Here is a 25,084-nt window from a genome sequence, read left to right on the forward strand (position 1 = left end):
CTGCTTGCAGTACTCAAAACTCCTTCATCAATGAGGATGCAGCTGGAATAGAAAACAATCTGTATTTTGAATATTTTCTTTTTCCTTTACAATATTTGGTGATATGCTGCTTCACATATATTTGTATCAAGTCAGTAACTCTTATTTTAAAAAATAAATCCTAAATATGCACTGATTTTTTTTAACAAATCAGTGCTATGTGGGGCTGCCTTTTGTCATCATAAAACTCCACAAGGCTTTCATGATTCCTTAATACTATTTAGAAACAGATATACTAAGCTGCTTCTAAACTCGCCACAGCCTTTTAGTGCTGTGCAGTAAGATTATGAAAACGTAATTCACTGTACTAGTAATACAGCTACTATTGTATGCTGTTTCAATAGAACACATCAGAAACAGTGTAATCATATAGTTAAATAACAGCCATGGATTTCAATTAAAATATTTACTATATATATATATATATATATATATATATATATATATATATATATATATACACACACACATATATAGAGTGCAGTTTTAATAACATTATGCCATAGCTAAATACATATACAGACATTCAAACCGCAGAGCTAAGTTACATACAAATATTAAATATGACACTTTATTAGCAACACACCCATCATGAACAGTCATAGTCTGTTAGTCACTCTTAGCAGGAAAACTGTTTTCAGAAAGTCAAATTTCATTGTTTTTTTTAACTTGTGCTGCATTAAAAGGCACTGTTTTGTTCTTTCAGCACAGGGTAATTTATTTTTACATGCTAAGTACTCAAACTGGCAACAAATGGATTTGTTTGACCTTTATATGTACCAACAGAACAGGATCACTGAAAATTGCATGATAGTATAAGGAAGGAGCATAGCTCTAGGGGTTGTCTATTTGCGTTCCACAAGGCTGACATCAATCTTGAAGTAAACATAAGGGTAGTAGTCATGGCTGGCAACATTTAAGCCTGGAATTTCCACGGCTGCCTGTAAAAAAAACATGGTAATTGTTAGGACTAGAAAAGAACAAAAAAAGCTCTGATCATGTGTTATTTAATATATTTAGATTTATATTTCCATTTTGTCTTCTGCATTACAAGAAGCTAACTAAAGCCATGCGGATTACAGAATATTATAAAATGGCCATTCACGATATTGCTACTGAATTTGATAAGTTATTTGGTATAACTATGTATTAGCCTCCTAATATACATTTGCGCTGTTGTCTTAAACCATATCAGGAAAAAAAAGAAAAGAAAAAAACCTCTTGCTACAGGTAGCACTATATTCTGTCAATGCAGCAGCTAACAGTGGAGCATAGAGTGTATCACAAGACCTGGCTTCTGCAATACATGAGAAGAAAAACTTACCAGGGCTTTAAAATAAAAAAAAAAACTAAATCAAATAATAACAAAAGTAAAAAAAAAAGAAAAAAATAGCAATTATTATCAAACTCTTGCAGCATACACAATGGATTTATTTATTTATTTATTTATATGAACTTGTTTACAGTAAAAGCCTGACTGGGTTAGAAAATCCTTGTCAGAAGAGGCCAGGAGAGAAATGCTCCAAAAAAGTAACAACTGATATACAGCAATGATGACTGGTGACTTCAAAATAAGGAAGAGGTTGAAGGAAGCAACTTAATTTGTGGGGCAAATGGAGTGGGGTGGGTTTGTATTACGACAGGTAATTGACCATTACTTGTGATCAAACAAGAGATATGTGTTACTTTCATCGTATTAATTCAAGAACCAAGTAGAAAGCTAAAAACTAACGAAGAACAAAGAACCAAAATTAAGAATAGATATAGCCCTTGCACACTTAGAAAGCTGCTAGAATAACATGCTTTAAATCAGCATATCAGCATGATTTTTCTGAAAGTTAACCCTGAAACTCAAATGTCTGTTATTATTTAGTGAATGAAGTATATGTTCATCTGCCAAGAAAATAAATAAACTTTAAGAGAAACAGATCAAAATATAAGGCACAAATCATAGACATTCTGCAAAAGCAGGGCCATTTGAGAACATCTGTACCCCACACATTCCAATATAAAAAACACATACACACATACGCATGCACACACACACACACACACACACACACACACACACACACACACACACACGTGTGTGTGTGTGTGTACACCTATATCTATATCTATCCGTGTGTGTATATATATATATATATATATATATATATATATATATATATATATATATATATATATATATATATACTTTTGCTTTCAGTTTCTACCACACAACCTTAATCACCTGAGACAGCCTGAGTCCACAGAAGCTACTGGAGTAAGCCAATGTTTTTTATTTGCATTAAAACTTTCTCAGTACTCTGCACATGCTCAGTAGCATGCAAAAAGTGCTGAAATCAAACTAAAAGTAAGCCAGTAAAAAGGAAAGTAAAATATATTTTTTTAATTTTATGAGGTGGGGGGAGCTGCAGCCCAGTAGGAAGTACCATCAGCCACCCCTGGTAAACAGTATACATTGGAACAAACAGACATACAACATATACAGTAGAGCTGAACACATCTGCATATAAGATATATAGACTAAAGAGAGCATACTGTATACTGCTTATCCATAATGTAATGACAATAGTGCTCACTAGTAGGTGATATTATACTAGCAATTATAGGAGACCTGACTTAGCAAGTGACATAAATGCTTAATGCAAATGGCTATACAGCATTTCACATTCTGGAAGCATTCAGAAGATCTTGTCACATAGAGGTAGAGTGTATCATGATTGAGGGATGAGATTTGTAGAAGATGATGTATTGAGTTGACCCTAAGTTAATTTAAGTAAGGGGTACAGTACAGTGAGATGAACTTAGGGCTGAATAACTAAGGGTCTAGTAGCTACATCTAAAAAATTCTCCTATGCAACCACACAGGGAAAAGGAAATTTAGATGCCGTAGAGGCTGTCAGAGATAGAGGTTTATTCAGGGGTAGAGGTACAGTCACAGATCAAGGTAATTTTGAAATAAGATTTTAGTGAGGACTTAAAGAGGTTGATTTACTGATCTGTTTGATGGAGATGGGTAGGGAGTTGTACATTTTAGCAATATATGTACACCAGGGAGAGTCACGGTACCTGTTAGGGGAGGATACTATATAGGTCAGGAGAGTCATGGTACCAGTTATGGGAGGATACTATATAGGTCAGGAGAGTCACGGTACCAGTTAGGGGAGGATACTATATAGGTCAAGAGAGTCATGGTACCAGGGGGAGGATACTATATAGGTCAGGAGAGTCACCGTACCAGGGGGAGGATACTATATAGGTCAGGAGAGTCACGGTACCAGGGGGAGGATACTATATAGGTCAGGAGAGTCACGGTACCAGGGGGAGGATACTATATAGGTCAGGAGAGTCATGGTACCAGTTAGGGGGGGATACTATGTAGGTCAGGAGAGTCACGGTACCAGGGGGAGGATACTATATAGGTCAGGAGAGTCAGTACCAGGGAGAGGATACTATATAGGTCAGGAGAGTCACGGTACCAGGGGGAGGATACTATATAGGTCAGGAGAGTCATGGTACCAGGGGGAGGATACTATATAGGTCAGGAGAGTCACGGTACCAGGGGAGGATACTATATAGGTCAGGAGAGTCACGGTACCAGGGGGAGGATACTATATAGGTCAGGAGAGTCACGGTACCAGGGGGAGGATACTATATAGGTCAGGAGAGTCATGGTACCAGGGGGAGGATACTATATAGGTCAGGAGAGTCACGGTACCAGGGGGAGGATACTATATAGGTCAGGAGAGTCACGGTACCAGGGGGAGGATACTATATAGGTCAGGAGAGTCACGGTACCAGGGGGAGGATACTATATAGGTCAGGAGAGTCACGGTACCAGTTAGGAGAGGATACTATATAGGTCAGGATAGTCACGGTACCAGTTAGGGGAGGATAATATATAGGTCAGGAGAGTCACGGTACCAGTTAAGGCAGGATACTATATAGATCAGGAATTTATCAGAAGAATTAAGTTTTATAGCAGGATTATACAGTTGAAGAACATTCTTACAGGATGGACAGCTGTCTAGAACTTCTAAAAATTTTATGTGCTTTTCTGACTTGTCAGTTATTGAGGTAATTTGGGTACTCATGAGAACTGAGTTGTTTTATGTGCTGGATTATGTTGCTTACATTGGTAGCAAACTTAACTATTTTATTGTAATACTGCTTGAGTTTTGCAAGCTGGGCTGAAAGAAAATGAGTGAAGATGTGTGCAGCATTTGAAGAGGTGGGAAGTAAGCAGACATTTGCTATGTATTTGTGAGAACAGTCTGTTAAGTAGGATCTTGCCCTGTATAGCAGTCCAAGTTTTTGTTTTGTTTTCATAACTACCTGTTGGATATGGTGTTCAAATTCTAATTTAGTGTGGGGAAACAAGATTCATTGGTAGCCTCATTAGAAAAAAAGGTTACAGTTAGTTTTTAAATCAGAGTTCGAATGCTGGATTATTTATAGGTTTGATTGCAACTGTTTCTTTGTTGGGAGCTTTACATCTTAAAAGGAAAGATGTTCTTTCGCTGGCAGTTTTATCTTTTTTACTCAATGTGTTCAGAACACAAGGCGATCATCATTCTTACAACAAAACTTAGCAGAATTTTGAAACTCTGTGTTCCATGGCAAACACTACATAATCAATTTTCTATTTTCTCTGACGAAAATGGAAAAAGTAATGAAAAAATGTGGTAACAATTCTTTATAATAATTAAAGTGAAAGAAGAGAAGGTATAGAGCAACAGTTCATTAGGATGCGATGGAATACATGTGCTTTATCAATGTGAATTTGATCAGAATGTGATTTGTTGCTTAGATGTAGTTGAATTCCAATGCTGGTGAAAATTAGGTAATATACTGAAAGAGATCACAGAACTATGGGGGTAAGGAAGTTTGTTCTTACCCCCAGGCCTATGCGACCTCTCAGTTAATATGGTAGCCCTACTGTTTGTTGCTGGCCCGTTAATCGGTAATTAAAATGTCAGCACTGAAAGATCGCTGGTATCTTGCCATTGAGGTCAGACTTGGAGAAGAGTGAGAAAATGAGTGTTACATTTCCTATTCACTTTCTCCCTCGTCTCCAAGTTTATGTAATCTCGAGCATTGTGTGTGTGTGTGTGTGTGTGTGTGTGTGTGTGTGTGTGTGTGTGTGTGTGTGTGTGTGTGTGTGCGTGTTTGTATATGTATAAATATATAGTGAGAGAGGGGCAGAGAGAGATTATATATAGATAATATATGTATATGTACATGTATATGTATACATATATGTATGTGTACATCGGTACTTTTCCGTTATCAGGGCAACAGCTCTAATCAGCATTTGGAATGTTGGCCCGTGGTTGCAAAGATCACACTGCTGCCACTGATGTTTATACAAAAAGTTATACTTCCCTTGCAGACTGTCATTGAATGTATTATTTATTTAAATAGGAACGTGTATGCATCCCAGCTCTTAAGCCCCTTAAAGAAAAGGATGAATGTGTTCATTTTTACATTTTGTTCATGTTTCTTTTCAGCTGTGACACTGAAACACTGGTTAGGAGAACTGTTGACAGACATACAGTCTGTGACTGAATATTGAAGGAAATGAGCCGTAGGTGTTCAGACTGAACCTTTCAGCAGTTCACTGTCTGTATTCCTTTTTTTTGATGTGCTAAACAGGAACTGGGAGCAATATTTTATTTGTAACAGAAGGCAGCTAGTCAACATGTCAGTGGTGCTTACTGGAAAATATTGGCATACTAAATTGCAATAGCATAATCAGTAATTATCATAGCATAATCAGTAATTATCAAAGCATCTAACCACATTACCATGCTATGTATCCAATCTTACTTGTAATTGCGTTTGTCCATGAGAACTGTGAGTCCCTACTAGGGAACATTACTAAACCAATGTACATAAGATATATTACCACTTTGTTTTTATATATTCTAATTGTTTTCTAACTTCTTGTGTAACCTTTGTATGTCTGTCCATGAGAACTGTGAGTCCCTACTAGGGAACACTTCTAAACCAATGTATATAAGGTATAGTACCACATTTTTTTATATTCTAATTGTTTTCTAACTTCTTGTGTAACCTTTTGTATGTTTGACTATGTGGAGCTTTTCTCCCCGGGCCTCTGCTGAAAATGGACATGTATCCAGTCGTACTATCCCGGTAAACAAATGTAAAATAAATAAGAATAAATAAAATAAATAAATCTTTGTCATACATATGTAAACAGAAACACAGATTAGTAGTACAAATAGGCAAAACTTCTACTGTTACAGTTGTTTCGTCATTAGATGAAACCAGTATTTTACTTTCATTTCTACACGTTTTGGGAACAATTCTATGAAACAATATATCAGATAGCAGGTTTCCTGTCTCGGAGAGGATTGCAGCTGTTCACTCCTTTCCTCAAAAAGCAGAGGCAAAGCCAAAGTAATGATGTACCAATGCTCCCTATTACAGACAATTTTCAAATATTGAATTCACTAAGAAAGTCAAGAAAAAGTTGCATCAATATGCATCTTCTACAGATTTTCAGACACGACAGTGTGATAACATTCCAAATGCTCATGACATCTGTTGTCCCGTTAACAGAAAAGTATCTGTACATCTATATCTAATATATATCCATCTCTTTCTCTCTCTAAATATATATATATATATATATATATATATATATATATATATATATATATACCCTGTTAAAATGCCAGGTTTTTGTGATATAAAAAATGAGACCACAATAAATCATTTCAAAAGTTTTCCCACCTTTAATGTGACCTATAACCTATGCAATTCAATTGAAATCAAACAAATCTGTTAGGGGAAAAATATAAAAAATAAAAAACATACAATAAGCTGGTTGCATAAGTATGCACACCCTTAAACTAATACTTTGTTGAAGCACCTTTTGATTTAATTTCAACATTCAGTCTTCTTGGGTACACACCTGTCATCAATTAAAGAGACTCCTAGAGGTTCAAGAGATGCTGAGTGTGCTGGCTCAAAAGGTGGTAATGTAAGTTTCTCAAGTGCAAAATGTAAGTCCCAAGGTGGAGGTACACGTTTGTGAGGGGGTCTGATATGGAGGACCCCTTTCAAAAATAGCTTAACTTCCAATCTGGATGCCAAAGGAGGAGTCAAGGGCAGACAAGCTGAAATGGTGGACAAGTGGACCTTAACTGAGGAACGCATTAGTCCTGAATGAAGTAGCTCACACAAGTAAGAAAGGACCATACGTACAGGAATGAGAAAAGGGTCCTGTTTTTTTCTTTTGACACCATCTGGAGAATTTTTTCCATTTTGATACATAGTTTCTCCTAGTGCTAGGCTTTCTGGCCTCCTGCAGAACATTGAGTATGTCCTCTGAGTATAGGTGTCTGAAGGGGATTAGAACCTTATCACCCATAAGGTCTGTCTAAGGTTGGTCATCTGATGGTGTACTAGGGATCCCATGTCCTGTGTGAGTTGGTCTAATTGGTGGGGTAACCTGTGATGATTGCCCCTGGCTAAAAGGTGGAGAAGGGAAAACCAATGCTGTCTTGGCCAAAAGGGGGTCACCAGCAGGATTTCTGGTTTGTCCCTTTGAATCTTCAGTAGGACCTTCTGAATTGGTGTGAAGGGGAAAGGCATAGAGATACATCCCCGCCCAAGAAAAAGAGAAGGTGTCCGCCTACCAAGCTTGAGAATGTGAATTCTTTGTGCAAAAAAGAGGCAGCTGCCTGTTCTGGGAGGAGGCATACAGGTCTGCTTGTGGAATACCCCCACCTGTGAATAAGATCCAGGAACACCTCTCTGTGAAGCATCCATTTCTGAGAGGGTGCAGAAGTTGTGCTGAGAGTGTCTGCCATAACATTCTCTGCTGAAGGGATGTACATTGTTTGCAGGTGGATACTCAGCATGGATGCTAAGGTCCAAATCTGAATGGCCAGACTGCAGAGAGGGTAAGATCTCATCCCCCCTGCTTGTTTATGTACCACAAGACAGTCATATTTTCTGTGATTACTTTTAAAGTGCTTGGGACCAGGGCTTGTTGGAAGGTTTGCAGGGCTAAAGAAAGTGCCCTCATTTATTTGATGATATTTGTCTGAGAGTAGACCATTTTTCCTGCACAGTGTTTTATTTTTGGTTGTACATAAGCACCGCTTCCCACCCTAAATCTGAGGCATCTGTAAATATCTGCTGTAATGTGGGAGGTACCTGTAGGGAGATGCCCTGATTGTGGCTGATGACCAAAATCCATCATTGTAGTTCTTTCTTTAGGCATGGTAGGAGAGGAAGTGGGTATCCAGAGGGTGAGGGTGTTGGCTGCACTGGATCTTCTTCATATATAGTCTTGCCAGAGGGAACATGGATATCAGGAATGCCATGTGGCCCAAGACTCTTAGGAATTCTCTGCCTGGTAAATGAGGTTGATTGAGAAGGTTTTGAAGTAGAGGGTGATATCTGTTATCCTCTGATCTGGTATGAATGCTGTCATCCTGTCTGTTCTGATCCTGCATCCCAGGAAAATTAGGTCTTGAGTGGGGGGTCAGGTGGGATTTTACCTTGTTTACAGTGAACTCTAACTCTGCCAGGGTAAGGGTCACCTTTTTCAGGTGGTGGTATAGGGCTTGACAGTCTTGGTGAAGTATTAACAGGTCATCTAGTTAAAGGTATATTTAGATTCCCTGAGTTCTACAGTGGGCAATCACTGGAGCTAAGCACTTTGTAAATACCTGAGGTGCTGAGGAGACCCCAAAAGGTAAGGCAGAGAATTGAAAATGCAAGGAACTTACTGAAAAGCATAGGAATTTCCTATATTCTGGTTGTATGGGAATATGAAGGTAAGCATCCTTCAAACCCAGAGCTACCATGAAGGTCTGGTTTGGGATAAGAGGCAAGAGTAGCTGTAAGGTCAGCATTTTGAAGGTGCGGACCTTGAGAAAAAGGTTCAAAACAGATAAACCCAAAACTGGTCTCCAAGGACCATCTTTCCTTGGGACCAGAAACATCCATGAGTACTACCCTTGTTTCTCTATTGGGTAGGTACCCTTTCTATGGTGCCCTGAGCCTATAATTGGCGGAGAATCAAGGGGAAGAGATGAATCTGGTTTAATAGAGGTCGGGGTATCCCCTGTAAGGGGGGGGGCAATGTCCACCAAGTCATAAAGTAACCCCTCTGAATAATGGAGAGGACCCATTTTTCTGATGTGATCTTCTGCCAGGAGGATAGGGAAAGGGCAAGACAAAGGGAGAGGGGTTGTTGGGATGTAGAGGCTTTGAGTCACAGTGGAGGTGGTCTGGCTTGGTCAGACTGACTCCAGTAGGAAGTGGAAGAGGTGGTGGGGTGGGTTCTAGGAGTGGAGGGTTTCCTAAGTTGCCTTCTTCCCTTTGCCTGGGGTGGAGCAGAATGAGCAGACTGTCTCCTAAGGAAGCTAGTCCTTTGTGGATAATTCCAGTGGTATCTGGGGATAGGTGACACCAGTAAATCTTTCAGATTTTGTAATTTCTTTCCCTTTTCTTGAAGGGATTTGAGTAGTTTTGCTGAGGCTTGTCTGAAGAGACCCTTGTTATCCAGAGGGGTGTCTAGCAATTTGGTTTGAACATCAAAAGGTAGGGGTTGTAGTCTCACCCAGGAGTATCTCCTCAGAACAGATCCAGAAGCTGCTGATTTTGAGGAGGCTTCCACAGTATCATAGCTGCACTTTATGGAGTGCCTAGTCCAGGGGTTTCCCAAAGTGTGCTCCATGGCACCCTGGGGAGCCGTTGCTTCCTCACAGTGGTGCCGCAAACTAATTCCCTTCATTTACAATTTTTTTCTTTTGTTTTTTTAATTTTCACGCTGTTTGAGCTGACTTCATCATGTGCACGATGACGTCAGCTCCATCAGGGCTACCAGCCTGTCGGAATTGAGCAAGGAGCTCACGCATTTCTGGCTGGGCATGGCTGCTCAAATGCGAGTGGGAATGGCAACGAATGGATTATGTTCGGTGAACAAGAATCAGATCTGTGGCGGGTACGGCCAGAAAGAATGAAGACTCCATGCAGGTAAGGAAATGTTCAGAGAAGTGTGTGTGTGTGTGTGTGTGTGTGTGTGTGTGTGTGTGTGTGTGTGTGTGTGTGTGTTTCTTCTGATATGTTAGCCAAGAATATAATATCTTTGGGTGGGTATACACTGGCAGATCAGGTACTGTGTACATGTGGTAAAGCAAATAATTAAAGATTATTAACTCTTTGCTTCCATCTCCAAAGGATTTAAAGGCAAAAATGTTAATAAACAATACTTTTGCAAATTACTTTCAAATTGCATGGTCTTTTGTAATGAAAAATGTGGCAGTACTTGTAAAGCTATCCTAAAGTGCATTGTGTGACAGCTCCACAGCCTTTTTAACACTTTCTGGAGTACGTTTAGTATATTTGCTACTTGGACATTCCTGAATGCACTTGTGAAATGGTTAGTGTTGGATGTGACCTCTAGGTCTTCCTTTCAGACCATTGTCATGAAGGTAATATCCACACAGAAGAAACACTCAGAAGGATTTAGTTGGGGTTGTATTTTATTTTCTGTTACTGTAGTCTGAGCTCTAGAAAGTCAAAATTAAAAGGTAAAAATACTTGCCATAATGCTGGATCAGAGAGCAATGTTGTGACTGTAGGGAACATCCAACCACTTTCTCACTGGCTTTTGTCTATTTATCTTTCCACTGACTTAGAAGTTAACTGTTAATCTAAAGTTGTGCATTGAGGAAGTAGTAGGCAAAGTTTAGTGGCCTTGTGTGAGTTTGTGTGGTAGGTGGTCCCTGATGCCTGTGGCATTATGATCTTCTTATTCTTATCCGTACTTGTAGCTAGAGTTCTACTTGCATGTCTAGCATTACGGCAAATAGTCATAACTTTCATTTTTTAGAATGGTATGTTTGCTGTCTTATTACTTCCGCGGTGGTGCAGCGGTAGCATTGTTGCCTCACAGCAAGATGTTCTCCCATTGGATTCTCGGCTTGGGTTGGGAGTGCCTTCTGTGTGCAGTCTGCATGTCCTCCCCGCAGTCGAGTGAGCATTCAAAAGACATGCGTTGAATGGGCATGCCTTTGTTGAAGGTTGTGCATTGGGCTGGCAACTCAACACCATAAAAAACAGCTGCCAATCATTAGCAGACCAGAGTTCCGCTGTGGCGACCCCTAACCGGGAAAAGCCAAAAGACAAACAACAACATATGTTTGCTGTCTTATGTTCCTTTTGTTCTGAATTTCTAAATCTGAAAATTTTAAACTGCAGAGAATCATTGGCTGAAATAATAGGCAACACCTTGCATCTCTTCAATCTGATGTTGCCACACAGGTGTGATGTACTTTTTTTTCCTCCAGCAACATTGCTGAGAATTTGAATTTGGTATCAGTTTATTTTTTTTGCATTTGCATAATTCTTAAAACTTGTTGCATGGCTTTTCCATAGGGAGATCGTGTGTTACATCCATTATCAAAAATTAGTAGGCTTGGCATCTTGACATGCATAACTGTAGTAATAATTTTGAATTACTAGAGATCATCAGTTCACTTTTTATACTTTCTGTGTCTCTCTTATTTCTTTATTTCATTATGCGTGCCATGGGGGTGGGGGGGGGATGCCTTGGGAAAACCTGGATTCAGCAAGGGAGCCAAGAATTGAAAAAGTTTGGGAACCACTGGCCTAGTCACTTGAGCTGCTGTATTAAGAAGGGTTTTGAGTTGTATCTTAGCAGGTGAGTCTGCGGTCTCAGGTAGGAGTGCTGAGGCCTTGGAGAGAGTGACCAAGACAAACTTTGTCATGTGGGTTTGGTAATTCAGGGCTCTAACAGCAAGAGTGGAGGAGGTATAGACCTTCCTACCTAGTCTATCCATTAACTTACTGTCCTTGTCAGTAGGGTAAAGAGAAGAAGGGAGCTGTCTGGAGGTTTTATCAGTATAAACTGCAGCGTCTGCTGGTGGGTTCTTTAAAAAGAATTGAGTGTCTTGAGGCACTTTGTAGAACCTGTCTGGACATTCGGCAGCAGGGGGATGGGAATCAGGGGCCTGGGAAGCAGCCAGAAAGGCATCATGAAAGGCCGGAAGTAAGGGAGGGATAGCAGAAGGGGAGGGTTGCTCCATATGGAGTAACTCAAAGTTCCTCTTCTTTGTGTCATATACATCCGAGGCCTACTATTTAAAATGTTCCCTCATAGTGCCTTGATCCTACAGACATTGCCAACATACTGGCTGACAGGTTCAGTGCAAATTTCTCCCATAAGAGAAATAGTATCTCCAAAAGTGAACTCCTCTCCTGGAGATTCAGGGCTGATGGAATCCTCTTCCTCAGGAGAGATAAAGTCCTTTGAGGAGTAGATCAAGGGTTACTCAGAGAAGGAATATTTTTCCTCTGATACCTCTAAGGCCTGCACTGGAGGGATGGCAGATTGGGGTAGTTGTGTTTGAAGGACCTGAAATGCCCTGAAAAGGTTCTGAGAAAAAATTTCCCACCCAGGAACAGGTTGTTGTACTGAGTGTTTCAGCTTCTGTTTCCTCTTCAGAGGAGTGGATGGCTGTGTCTGTTTAGCAACCAAGGTCTGGGAGGATGGTACGGTAGTAGTAGTAGTAGTTCCCTCTGATGCCAAGAGCCGTGGTTCCCATCCATCATCAGGACCTGATGGCTGTTCTACCTCAGCAGATGTACTCATCATTTCCACCAAGCTGGTTTCCACTGAGGTTCCTGGTATAGGATGAAAAATAGAGGTCCAATGAAGAACCATGCTTTCATCTGCCTCCAGAGCCTCACCGGACTCCTGAGGTGCAGCGTGGGAATCGGGCCTAATTATTTTGGCCTTCGTTTGAGGCGGCTGGTTGGAAGTGCCTACCTCACCCTCCATTCCTAGCACTACTCTCCTAAGTCTTTGGTTTTCCAAAAATAATTTCAGTGCAGCCAGACGGCTGTGAAGAGTTTTTGGTACAAAAGATTTACAGATCGCACACGAAGTACAGTCGTGGGCCATGCCTAAGCAAAAAACGCACTGATTGTGTGTGTCCTTGTGAGGAATTTGTCTCCCTTTCTAGTGGGCATGTATGTCTGAAAACTAGACAAAGGATAACATAAAACCCAACAGGGCACTTATCTATATCAGTCGTCCGAATAAAGCGAGCAAACTGCTTCTTGAGCTGGCGATCAGGAGTCTGACGTTCACTGCGGGCAGAAAAATTCTGAAGGGAGTACATGCAGATGTCACTTTTATAGCTTACGTCAGTTTATGGCTCTGACACCAGAAATCACATGTACCCCCACCTCCAAAGACTTTGGTATACTGGCCGGATGTCCGATGCTGCAGGCAGCAATCTCCCAACTGTTATGAACACTGGAACATGAGAATAGAAGGAGATTTATTTTTGTGTGCAATGCAGTTTTTTTCTTTTGTTATAAAGCCTGTTTATAGTTGGGTTCCTCCATACGAGTTTATTTTTGAATTTAGCATGGTATTTATTTCTGAGGGGAACAAATGCATCTATGCAGCTATTTACATGTGCATGGAATTTGGCAGTGAAAGATTCTACATAAGTAGTCAGGTCATCAGGATGGAAGTGGCTTTTGAATGTAGCCAGATCATTACTTAATTTTAGTAGATTAGCCTTAATATGATCTCTGAATGTCAAGGGAGGCATAGATGGTGTCCTACAGTTAGCTATGTTATAATAAGGGGTTTTGTTAATAGTAAGCTGGATGAGGAGGTGTTCCAGGTCATTATTATGTCTAACAAATCTGGAGATAAAGTATTTTTTAAGAATATGGAGACACTGCTGCTTTTAGTGCCTTTGTGTAATGTGGTGGGCCTGAATATGTGAAAGCCATTGAAATCCTGCACTGATAATAATGATTTCAGTGATCTTGAACTGGGTCTCTGTGATAACATATATCAATGTTTTTCAGTGTAAGGAGTACTTGTAGGGAGTGGAGTTTGTTGTTGTCTTCTAGCACTGAGCAGCAAAATCTTTGTTATGTGGATTCTGTTTAATTATGGTGGAAGCTCTAGAAGACTGACGCTCCCTAAAAATGGCACCATGGGGATGGACAAGAATTTAACTAATATATGAAACTGGGAAGAGAGGTCATCCTTGGCAAAGCAGATGTGACTTTTTACCATATCTTCCCAGGCTAATGTATATTGTACCCCTTTTAAAGACACCAGAAGCTAATCCAATTGTTGAAATTAATATTTTGTTCATACTGCAGCATCACTTTCTTATGGATAGGTTCATGCCAGCCTCAGACACATATTTCAACAGCTCCATGATGTCTCTCTACATATAGTCCAGGGAGGTACATGTTTGGGATTCTAGGAGTTTGCCCCATTGCAAAACATAAATATTTTTATACTTTTCCATTTTGAGAGTATTACTGTTTTGAGTTGTAGCAACCCAAAGTTTTAGATGTTTGAGTTTGGATAATCATGTGTCTATTCAACAAGACAGGGTGATTCATAGTAGACCCATGTTAGTATATCTACAGATGGAGAGGTATAGAGTATGCAGGGAATGCTTGTTTTTTCATTTACTGTAAAAGTTGGTGTTGTCAGTTATTGACCTTTTTTCATTTGTCATTATAATCCAAAATGGGTCTTGGAATTAATCTGAGTCTGCAAGGGGCACATCAAAATTATTTTTAGATACATTCCTGACATTTGTAAAAATATCAGCAAAGAGAAAAAACAGAGAGGGTAATCCACTGTGGTGAAAGTCTGTGGAAATAATAAATTCAATACTGCACAGAAGATAAAATCCACAGAACCAACCACGACAATCTTTAAAATCCAGAAAGTTTTAATATAAGGTTAGCACTTTTATGCCCCAATGAGCACTTCTTCAGACCAATACCAAGGCTTTAAAATGCATACTGAATAAATACTATAACACAGAGCACATGATCAAATGATGTCACCAATTATTTAAACAAATGATTTAAACAAATTACGAGCCTCCAGGATGGGCTTTAAAGGTACAAAACCATTTAACCCTGGATGTATATCAGCTTGCAATCTTACTATCCATCTAGTCTCCCTCTGTTCCACTATGTTATTCACATCACCCATCCGTGCCCTCTGTTCCACTACATCTAGTGCCCTGAACTTAAAGGTATGTGTATCACCTTTTTCAGCTGTATGTTTAGAAAGGGCATTTCTAAAGTCTTTATTTCTGATAGCTAGCAAGTGTTCCCTTATCCTTTCCTTAAACATCCTCACCATCTTGCCTATGTAGAAGCAGGAACATTCTTGACAGGATGACATATAGACTGCATTAATACTAGAAGATGTAGCTCTGGTTCTAAATCTATGTTGTTCTGTTGTGACTGGATGTACAAAAGAATTGTCACTCTTTATATAACAATAGTTGCAACCCCCACAGCATACAGTGCCCTCTACTGTCTGGTTCTTCCTTGCTCTATTATAACACAAAAGCCGTTTCAGAGAACACTTGTTTTTAAACACAAACTGAGGATGTGATCCCACTATATTGCCTATCTTATTGTTCAATTGCAAAATTACCCAATTCTTCTTTATTATGGCACAAAAAACTCTGCATCATTATTAAAATGCATCACAAAACTAACTTCAATAAGTTTGTGTGGCACTACCAGACTGAATACCACCCTGTAACCTCTCACCTTCAGAAAAATAGGGTCTAGCAGATGTACTTCTCAAAGTACGTACTTCACCAACCATATTCGTAACTTCACCTACTCTATAGCCACTGTTTCTGAACTCTTGTGACAGGGTAGTACGACTGGTTTCAAAACTACTTTGCATACTATTCAGTCTGGAAATTTTCATTCCTTGACCTTTCAATATATTCTTGAAGACCTTAGTTGGATGCATGCTATCTCTGGTTAATGTCATATTAACCCGACATGACTTTCTATATAACTTAGTATTTATTCTCTTGTTTAAACACCTCCACATCTAAAAAATCCATATTAGTAGCTGAATATTTATAAGTAAATTTTAAAAATATAGTTGTGTGGAGGTACTCCACAAAATCTGAAATCAATTCCTCAGGTCTCTGCCATAAAAGAAAGAGGTCATCTACAAACCTCTTAAAGAATAAAATATATTTCTAAAACCTATCATTGTTCATGACACAAGTCCGTTCCCATTGTGACATAACCAGATTCGTGTAACTATTGGAGCAAGGGGTGTCTATCGCCACCCCCTGCTTCTGCCAAAAGTATATCCCATCAAACAAAAATACATTATATTGTAGTATCAGACTGATAAGGGAGCAAATCAGTGTTATCTTGGCTTCACTAAAATTGCTAATTTCCTTCAAGTATCCACACAATAGCTTGAGACCCTTTTCATTTGGGATGCAAGTAAAAAGTGATTGCACATCTAGGGTTATAAATAATATCCTTTCAACATCCTGATTATTATCCACACAAACAAATAAATCTTTTAAAAATTGTTTCCTATCACGTAAGATAGTATTTGAGGCATTCACTAGCCCTCTCAACTGTTTCTCAACATAAATCGACATGGACTCAGTCGCCCACCCTTTGCTCAAATCAATTGGGTGCATCGGTGGTCTAATCTTGTCCTTATGCAGTTTTGGCAGACCATTTAATGCAGGTATAACTGGTAGTGACAGCTTAAAATAATTAAAAAGATCTATAGTAATCATGTGCAGCTAAATACCCTCTCAAGACTCTATGAATCTCATTCACAATCACATGCTCTTTTTCGGGTCCTATAATTACATATATATTATCATCATCCAACAATTCTCTCATTTGCATAAGATAAAAATCTTTATCTAAAATAACTAAAGACCCTCCCTTGTCAGCTGGGCGGAAAACAACTGTCTCGTCCATTTGCAAATCAAACAAAGCTTGCCACTCACTCCTATTCAAATTATAGAAATTTTTATGCACATTTCCTTTCAAAAAATATTCCCTAACATGTTTCTCATACATCTTACTAAATGTGTCTAACACAGGATCTAAAACAGGAATGAAGGTGCTGGGTTTTTTGTACACATCATAGCTGCTGCTAGCTTCAAACATAGTTTTTAACATCACATTTCATACGAACAGTTTTATGTCTATAATGATATCAGTCAACAACATTTGGGATGCAGGTATAAAGGATAGACCTTTTCTTAATAGCATACATTCAGCTTCAGATAGCATCCTTTGAGACAAGTTATATACTAACTTTCCTGTTGCCACATCCTCTTCAATGTCCGTGACTGGTTCAATTCTACTTTTGACTGTGGCAATGGATGTTTCCTCCCTCGACTCTGTGAACGCTTTTGAGCGGGAGAGTTCATGTTCTTTATAAGGTAATGGCAGCGACGAAAATCCGACCTCATAAATCCTGCAGCTGAAATTTTGCGCTTCATCACTGTTTGCTGAGCCTCCATTGAAGGTGAGGACTTCACATGGCTCTTCTCTGATGTTGCAGAAGTTTCCAGCATCTCAGTCGAGGGATTAGGACCAATTGGCACAGAAGATGGTGGATTGTCAGTTGAGAAACAACAGCTCACGGCCAAAGTAAACACCAGAACCTGGATACAATGATGTTCGACCAAAATCCTTTAATTATACCTTCGTTGTCCACATAAAAAAAAAAAACGTACAGCTCACAAATGAACACACCAATGCAGTCAAGCGCTTTCGCCCGGGCTCTCCCAGGCTTTTTCAAGACAATTAGAAACTGGGAATACCTTCCATTTTTATATGCTTTTGGCTTCCCAATCATCCTATTATTAATTGTAATTGATTGCAATTACTTGTACTTAATTAAGCCATACTTGATGCTTAAAGCTGTATTAGCAGATGCTTTTTGTCTTAAAAAAAGCTTAAATCACAATTTTACACATACATTTTCGTTACTTAACAAAACATTATCATTTACATTATTAAAAATCCATAACTAACAAATTTAAGTGAAACATATAAAATTTTATAAGTTAAAAGTTTGTTTATCTTGCAAAAAACCGAGTAGTTTAAAAACTGTTTAAGCATATTGTGACTGTAAGCAAGTCATATCCAAATCCTATCCTTCAAATTTTAAAATGGCATTAATAAATAACTATTACCAAACAACAATTATTAATAACAATAGTGATATTATTATGGGTAACTTCAATATAGTAAATATAAGCTACCTCTTCGAGGAATAGAAAATCAATAATTAAAAAAGTTCTACTTAAAAATATTTATAAAACACTTTCAAATGTGTCAGCCCATAATATTTAATTCATAAATGATCTTATTTTAATAAAAATTATGTGAATTTGACTTAGTGCCAAAACATTTATGGATATTCTGACCATCTTTTTACCTGGCCCATGCTAAACATGTCATCCTATATTTTTCCTTCCACACAACAAGCAGACATGTTCATGGGTATAATATTGCTTAAACAAACAACAAACTATTTGGGAACCCTGTCAGTTTTACATAAGGTTATTTCACTATAGTCTTGCTCTTCGCAGCTTAAGGGCACTATTGATACTTATGGCATCATTAAGACCTGGTGGCTTAGTGGCATTTAGTTTAATCTGCCATAGCAATTCTTTATATTCTAGAGATGCCTCCCAGTCACCTCCTCTTATGTTGGTAGTTACTTGTTCTAACACCAAAAATTTTAAGCACATATTAACACAAGTTACAGAGTGCTTAAAAAATGCATTGGATTCTTTTTTGTTTTTAACTTCATAATTGTGCTCGTATATCCTTCTTTTTAGAGTCCTTTCAGTTTTTCCAACATAAAAGCTCAAACAATATTCACATATTCCCAGGTAGACAACTCCTTTGGAGTTACAATTAAAATGACCCCTTGAACAGATATTAATATTTCTAGATTTTAAATAAATTCCTTTTTTATTTAATATAAAAGTGCATTGATTGCAAGAATTGCATTTGTAAGTTCCTCTGGTGGGCTGGTTTATATTAATGCTGGTTGTTGCGTTCTTTTCCAGAAGTTCTTTCAAGTTACAATCCCTTTTTCTAACGAATTGGGGTTTAATGGAAACACTTTTTTTAAGGTCATCATTTATAAAAAGAATGGGCCAAAACTTATATATGGTGTTCTCAATCTCCACATTGCCCTTGTTGTATGTGTATAAAAAAGAAGGCTTTTTAAATTTATCATTCATGTTTATGCTAACTACTTCTTGGGTTTGTTTGAGACCTAGTAATGGAGGATAATGTGTGCTTCTTTTCTGAGAGATTTCATTAGCCAACATTACAAAAAGCTCAATTGGGTAATCTTTCTCCAGAAATAGTTTTTTCAAGTATTCTTTTTCATTGTTGAAGAGACCTTCTGTGCTACAGATTCTGGATGCTCTTATTAGTTGACCTTTTATGATCCCCTTCTTCTGAAACAGTGGATGATTACTCTCATAATGTAAAAGCATATTTGAGTAAGTGTTTTTTCTGAAGATACATGATTCAAACTGTTTTGATATGCTATTCTTCCTTAAGGTTACATCCAGATACTGCAGCTCCAAAGGGTTGATTTTGTATGTAAACTTTAAAAAACTGGTAGAGTTATTAATATGTTGAATGAATTTTTCAAATTCAGCAATATTGCCATTCCATAAAATACAAATGTCATCCAGGAATCTTTTATAGTGAACAATATTTTTTACCCACTTTGTTGAGAAAATAAATTTACTTTCCCAAAAATGTAACACTAAATTTGAGTAGGCCGTGGCACAAGGTGTGCCCATTGCAACCCCTTTTTATTGTTTGAATAGTTCTCCATTGAAAATAATAAAGTTATTATTAAGTATAAGTTCCATAAATTCAACTATTAAGTTGATTATGTTGCTGCTGAAACCCGATTTTTCAATGAGAATTCTGCTGAACCATTCTATGCCGATGGTATGGGGTATGCTGGGAAATAAGTCCACTATATCGATGGTAACCATGTAGTTTGTCATGTCAAAGAATTCATTCTTTATTCCTTTTAAAAATTCCCATGAGTCCTTGCAGAGGCATTGTATTGATGAAACAAGTTTTTTAGTTGAAATGTCAATAAATTTGCCCAATGGTTCGGTAATGCCCTTTGCACCAGCAACTATTGGCCTGAATTTTAAGGGGTCAAGACCCTTATGGACTTTCGGAATGCCAAATATAATTGGTGTCAGTGGTTTTTGAACATAAAGATAGTTAAATAACTTCTCATTCAGAACCCCTTGCATGAGATGGTCTTCCAACTTGAATTTAATATTTGCATATGCGATATTACGTTCGTTAATAGAGACCTCTGTGTATTTTTCTGTGTCATGCAAAATATTAGAAATATGTGCTTCATATTCGTGTTTATACATAAGCACTACCCCACCCCCCTTGTCCGGTTTCATTGCTCTAATTTCTTCTTGCTTAAGGTACTTTATGGTGTCAAAATAATCCTTTCTTGGGGTTGTTAATATTATGCTCCTTCCCTTTCTTTAAAAGGCATCTGAATTCTGTTTCCACCATATCCTCAAACACTTTTAGGACAGGATGGAGGGGTGGGTTAAATGTACTAGCTCTTTGAAAGAGGTTGTTGGTATTCTGCTCACCTTTAAAATAAATGTTCAAATTTAAGTTTCTGGTAAAGAGCTTTAGGTCCAGAATAGTTTTTGAGATGTCCATTGGCTTCTCAGGTACATAATGAAATCCCTTCTTAAATAATTCAAAAAACAGTTCATCTGCCTTCACATCAGTATAGTTGTAAATGGAAAAATTCCCTTGCTTTGCTACTGTACAGGTTGGCATTTGAATTGTTTCTATCATTGAAGAGGGCATTGGAGCAACTATCTCTTGAATTTGCTCCACCCCTGGGCTGACTGATTTGCTTCTTTGTATACTTGTCTCCCTGGGGCGTACTGAAAACCCTGATCCTGAACCTGATTTTGATTGGGTTTGAAAGGCGGTCTCTCCCCTCTTTTTGGGGTGTAGTTTTTATTTTGGCCGCCATACCCATCATACCTCTCATTATATAATCCTCTTGTCATGTTTTTGTAACTGTTGTTATAATTGTATTTTCTGGGATAAGCCCTCTCATCACCTCTTGAAAATATGTATGCTACTCCATTATTATAATCCTGCAAATCTCTTTCTAGCTTCTTAATCTTTCTTTGTACTATCCTATCACAGTGCTTATCTACTTCTATAAATGTATTCTCATAGTCCCTTTTAATGCTTGAAAAATTCATATTATCAGTTATGCTGGCATTAATTGAATCAATTTCAGCAAGAAGTACATTTGTTCTGTCTTCATAATCAACCACCATTAGTTTAAGTAATTCCAGGCCAGTTCTGTCATACAAATCTGAAATTTCATTAAATAACTTTGAACCTGGAGTGGCATTATTGGGCATTTTATTAAAGCGTAGCCCTTTAGGAACCCGCCCCACTCTCATGCATTCATTCAGGTATTCTATTTCCAACTGAGTAGTTTTAAAGGAATACAATTTGTTGTTAAATTCTACAACAAGCTGCTCAAGTTGGGCATTATTTGAATTATCATTTTTATCATAATTCATCATACCTTCAGCAAACCTGTAATGTTTGCTAGTCCAATTTTTAATATTAAAACTATTCCGTACAGTCCCTTGCTTCGGCGTTGGACCTGAACCCTTTTCATGCTGCTCGTTTAGCGTTTGGCATGAATTATGGAGATCCTCTGTAATGTCAACATAAGTGTTCCTTTTACGTTTAACCACCGGTTCCTGGTTGTCCCTTACGTTTTGTTGGTTGGGCGGCAAGCCCGGTGTACTATTGCTGCCTTCGTTCAGCAACAAACCACTAAGTTGTGAAAGCAGGCAGATAACCTGCTTAAACTCGCCTCTGGTGACAGGCGCATCGTCAGAACGTTCGACGTCATCTTCGGTGCTTAAAATAGCAGGAGTTTTGTTGAAATCCACAGTCCCAGGATTCTCGGCCATGATACCAAAACAGTAACAATAATCCCAAACAGAAGAGCGAGTGCAACCAAGAAACAACAGCTCACGGCCAAAGTTAACACCAGAACCTGGATACAATGATGTTCGACCAAAATCCTTTAATTATACCTTCGTTGTCCACATAAAAAAAAACGTACAGCTCACAAATGAACACACCAATGCAGTCAAGCGCTTTCGCCCGGGCTCTCCCAGGCTTTTTCAAGACAATTAGAAACTGGGAATACCTTCCATTTTTATATGCTTTTGGCTTCCCAATCATCCTATTATTAATTGTAATTGATTGCAATTACTTGTACTTAATTAAGCCATACTTGATGCTTAAAGCTGTATTAGCAGATGCTTTTTGTCTTAAAAAAAGCTTAAATCACAATTTTACACATACATTTTCGTTACTTAACAAAACATTATCATTTACATTATTAAAAATCCATAACTAACAAATTTAAGTGAAACATATAAAATTTTATAAGTTAAAAGTTTGTTTATCTTGCAAAAGACCGAGTAGTTTAAAAACTATTTGAGCATATTGTGACTGTAAGCAAGTCATATCCAAATCCTATCCTTCAAATTTTAAAATGGCATTAATAAATAACTATTACCAAACAACAATTATTAATAACAATAGTGATATTATTATGGGTAACTTCAATATAGTAAATATAAGCTACCTCTTCGAGGAATAGAAAATCAATAATTAAAAAAGTTCTACTTAAAAATATTTATAAAACACTTTCAAATGTGTCAGCCCATAATATTTAATTCATAAATGATCTTATTTTAATAAAAATTATGTGAATTTGACTTAGTGCCAAAACATTTATGGATATTGTTTGACACAAATGGATTATAATAACCGTCATCCCCCCATGGAGCAACGAGATCAAACTAGCCCCAATGAGGGCTATAGGGGTGAAAACCTACAAAATGATTGAGAGATAAGGAGAAGCGAGCGACTGCTGAATTGAACGAGTGCTTCGCAAATGCCTGTTACCATGAACTCTGACACTCAAGTGAATGCAGGAAATTTTCATCAAGGGCAGAATCAGAATCGTGTAGCCCAGAACCAGAACAAGGGCCGCAATGCGTGGAAAGTGAACAACAAGTGTCGGGGCTGCATGAGGTAACACTTGATAACTCAGAGGTAGTCCCTCGCCCTAACTACTCGCGGGTTCCCCAGACACTACTCGCTCACCGCTGCAACTGCTCGGACCAGAACAAGGATTAAATAAAGTCAACCCTATCAGTACATTTCTACAGGGTTAAATCTGAAGATTTCCTCTTTGTTAAACAGTATCACACTAATCTCAGGAATCTGGCTATGCTGCTACATTAAGTATAGCCCTAGCTATAATTACCTGAGCTCTGCTACGGTACTGTACAGCCATTCTTTACTGTTTAAATCACTCCTGGCAGTGGATGCACACTAAGACCCAGCGGACTCCAGGCGGGAACACTGGCGTCGGGAAGTTGAGAATTACGCCTACAGTTTCACTTTTGCTTTCTGCTTGTTTGCCTCCTGCTACTCCACCTATCTGGTCGCATCTCCAGCCGCAAGGTAAATCAACCACTGACTGGTATTTTAAGCTGTGAGCTATGGCAGTGTTACTGGACTTGAATTAATTCCTTGTGAGCCTATTGACTGGTATTCTAAGCTGTGAGTTACGGCAGTGTTTATTGTGACTTTGTGCGAATTCCTTGTGAGCCTCATACTCATTACATTGCTTTGCCATACTGCTGCGACGTTATGCTAACAGTTTTATTCATATTGTTGATGCACTTCTAGTGTTCTCTCTACAGTGTGTTAGCTTTTTTGTTCACAAAAAAGCTAGAGGTCTGTTTACTGCCTGTATAGTTATAATTCACATTGCTAAGTTTAGAGCTGCAAAGGTCTACAGGTAATGCGGATGCATTTCTAATGTTTTGATTGTATTTAACTGTCTTGCGACTATAGCAGATGTTGGTTGCTTATATTACCCTGTTTGTTTACTCCCTTGCATAGTATAGAAAGGCGACAACAGTCGAGAAGTGTATAGCTGTAAATGACCGCACGTGTTGCTGACGCACTTACAGCGTTCACTTACTAACAGTATTGCGACTAGGTCGGTCACTGTTTGCTTACATTATATAGTACTGGTTTAAGTATCTCGCACATAATTTTAGGCATCCCGCCTAAGCTGCCTAGTGCTGTAGAACCAAATTGAAATACTTTATATATGTAACTGTTTGATCTACTGGTATCTCGACTGCATCTTATTCTCTACACATCACTGTATTGTAATCTGTGTTTCCTAATCAAGCCTAGATATTCTAACCTCCTTCTCTTACTCACAGGTGGTCCCTCGCCCTAACTACTCGCGGGTTCCCCAGACACTACTCGCTCACCGCTGCAACTGCTCGGACCAGAACAAGGATTAAATAAAGTCAACCCTATCAGTACATTTCTACAGGGTTAAATCTGAAGATTTCCTCTTTGTTAAACAGTATCACACTAATCTCAGGAATCTGGCTATGCTGCTACATTAAGTATAGCCCTAGCTATAATTACCTGAGCTCTGCTATGGTACTGTACAGCCATTCTTTACTGTTTAAATCACTCCTGGCAGTGGATGCCCGCTCGCTTTGCTCGCTCGGGCTCCGCTTTGCTCCCCTCCCTGCCCCCATATCCCACCCGCCCCCAGTACCCCTACATTTAAAGGAAAAGCCAGACCCTCCCACTTTCCCCCCCGCAAATCCACAACTCCTGGGACTCACCCTACTCCTCCCACCTTAAGGCCCACCCACCTTAACAAGTCTAACACCAAACCTCCTCCCCCTGCAAATCCACAACTCCCGTCACTCACCCTACTACTCCTCCCACCTCAAGGCCATCCACCTTATCAAGTCTAACACCAAACCTCCTTCCCCTCTTCATATCCTATCCCTACCACCAGCATGGCTAAATACATATATTTCATGGCCCCTCTTACAACAATACTACTCTTCACCATCTATTTCTTAACTAAGTATGAAAATCAATCCTTGGTAGGAATCCCCTTCCACAAGGGCCACACTAACTCCCAATACCATCTATATGTCGTTCCTATTACACCTCCACTCTACCAAGACAAGACAATGTC

The 25,084-nt window shown here is 38.6% G+C and overlaps 1 protein-coding gene across 2 annotated transcripts in view; it reads right to left on the bottom strand.

The window, feature by feature from the left end:
• Nucleotides 1-511: 511 nt before the first annotated feature.
• Nucleotides 512-25,084, bottom strand: part of ATP6V1C2 (ATPase H+ transporting V1 subunit C2) — a 455,055-nt gene continuing 430,482 nt past the window's right edge. For both annotated transcript variants that reach the window (XM_044079287.1, XM_044079294.1), the window contains exon 10: nt 512-980. In XM_044079287.1, coding sequence (XP_043935222.1) covers nt 885-980 — 96 coding nt within the window. In that variant the 3' untranslated portion in view covers nt 512-884. The remainder of the gene's footprint in view (nt 981-25,084) is intronic.

Source organism: Protopterus annectens, chromosome 1.part1 (genome assembly GCF_019279795.1).
Source record: "Protopterus annectens isolate FY-2018-M chromosome 1.part1, PAN1.0, whole genome shotgun sequence".
Classification (NCBI taxonomy): Eukaryota; Metazoa; Chordata; order Ceratodontiformes; family Protopteridae; genus Protopterus; species Protopterus annectens.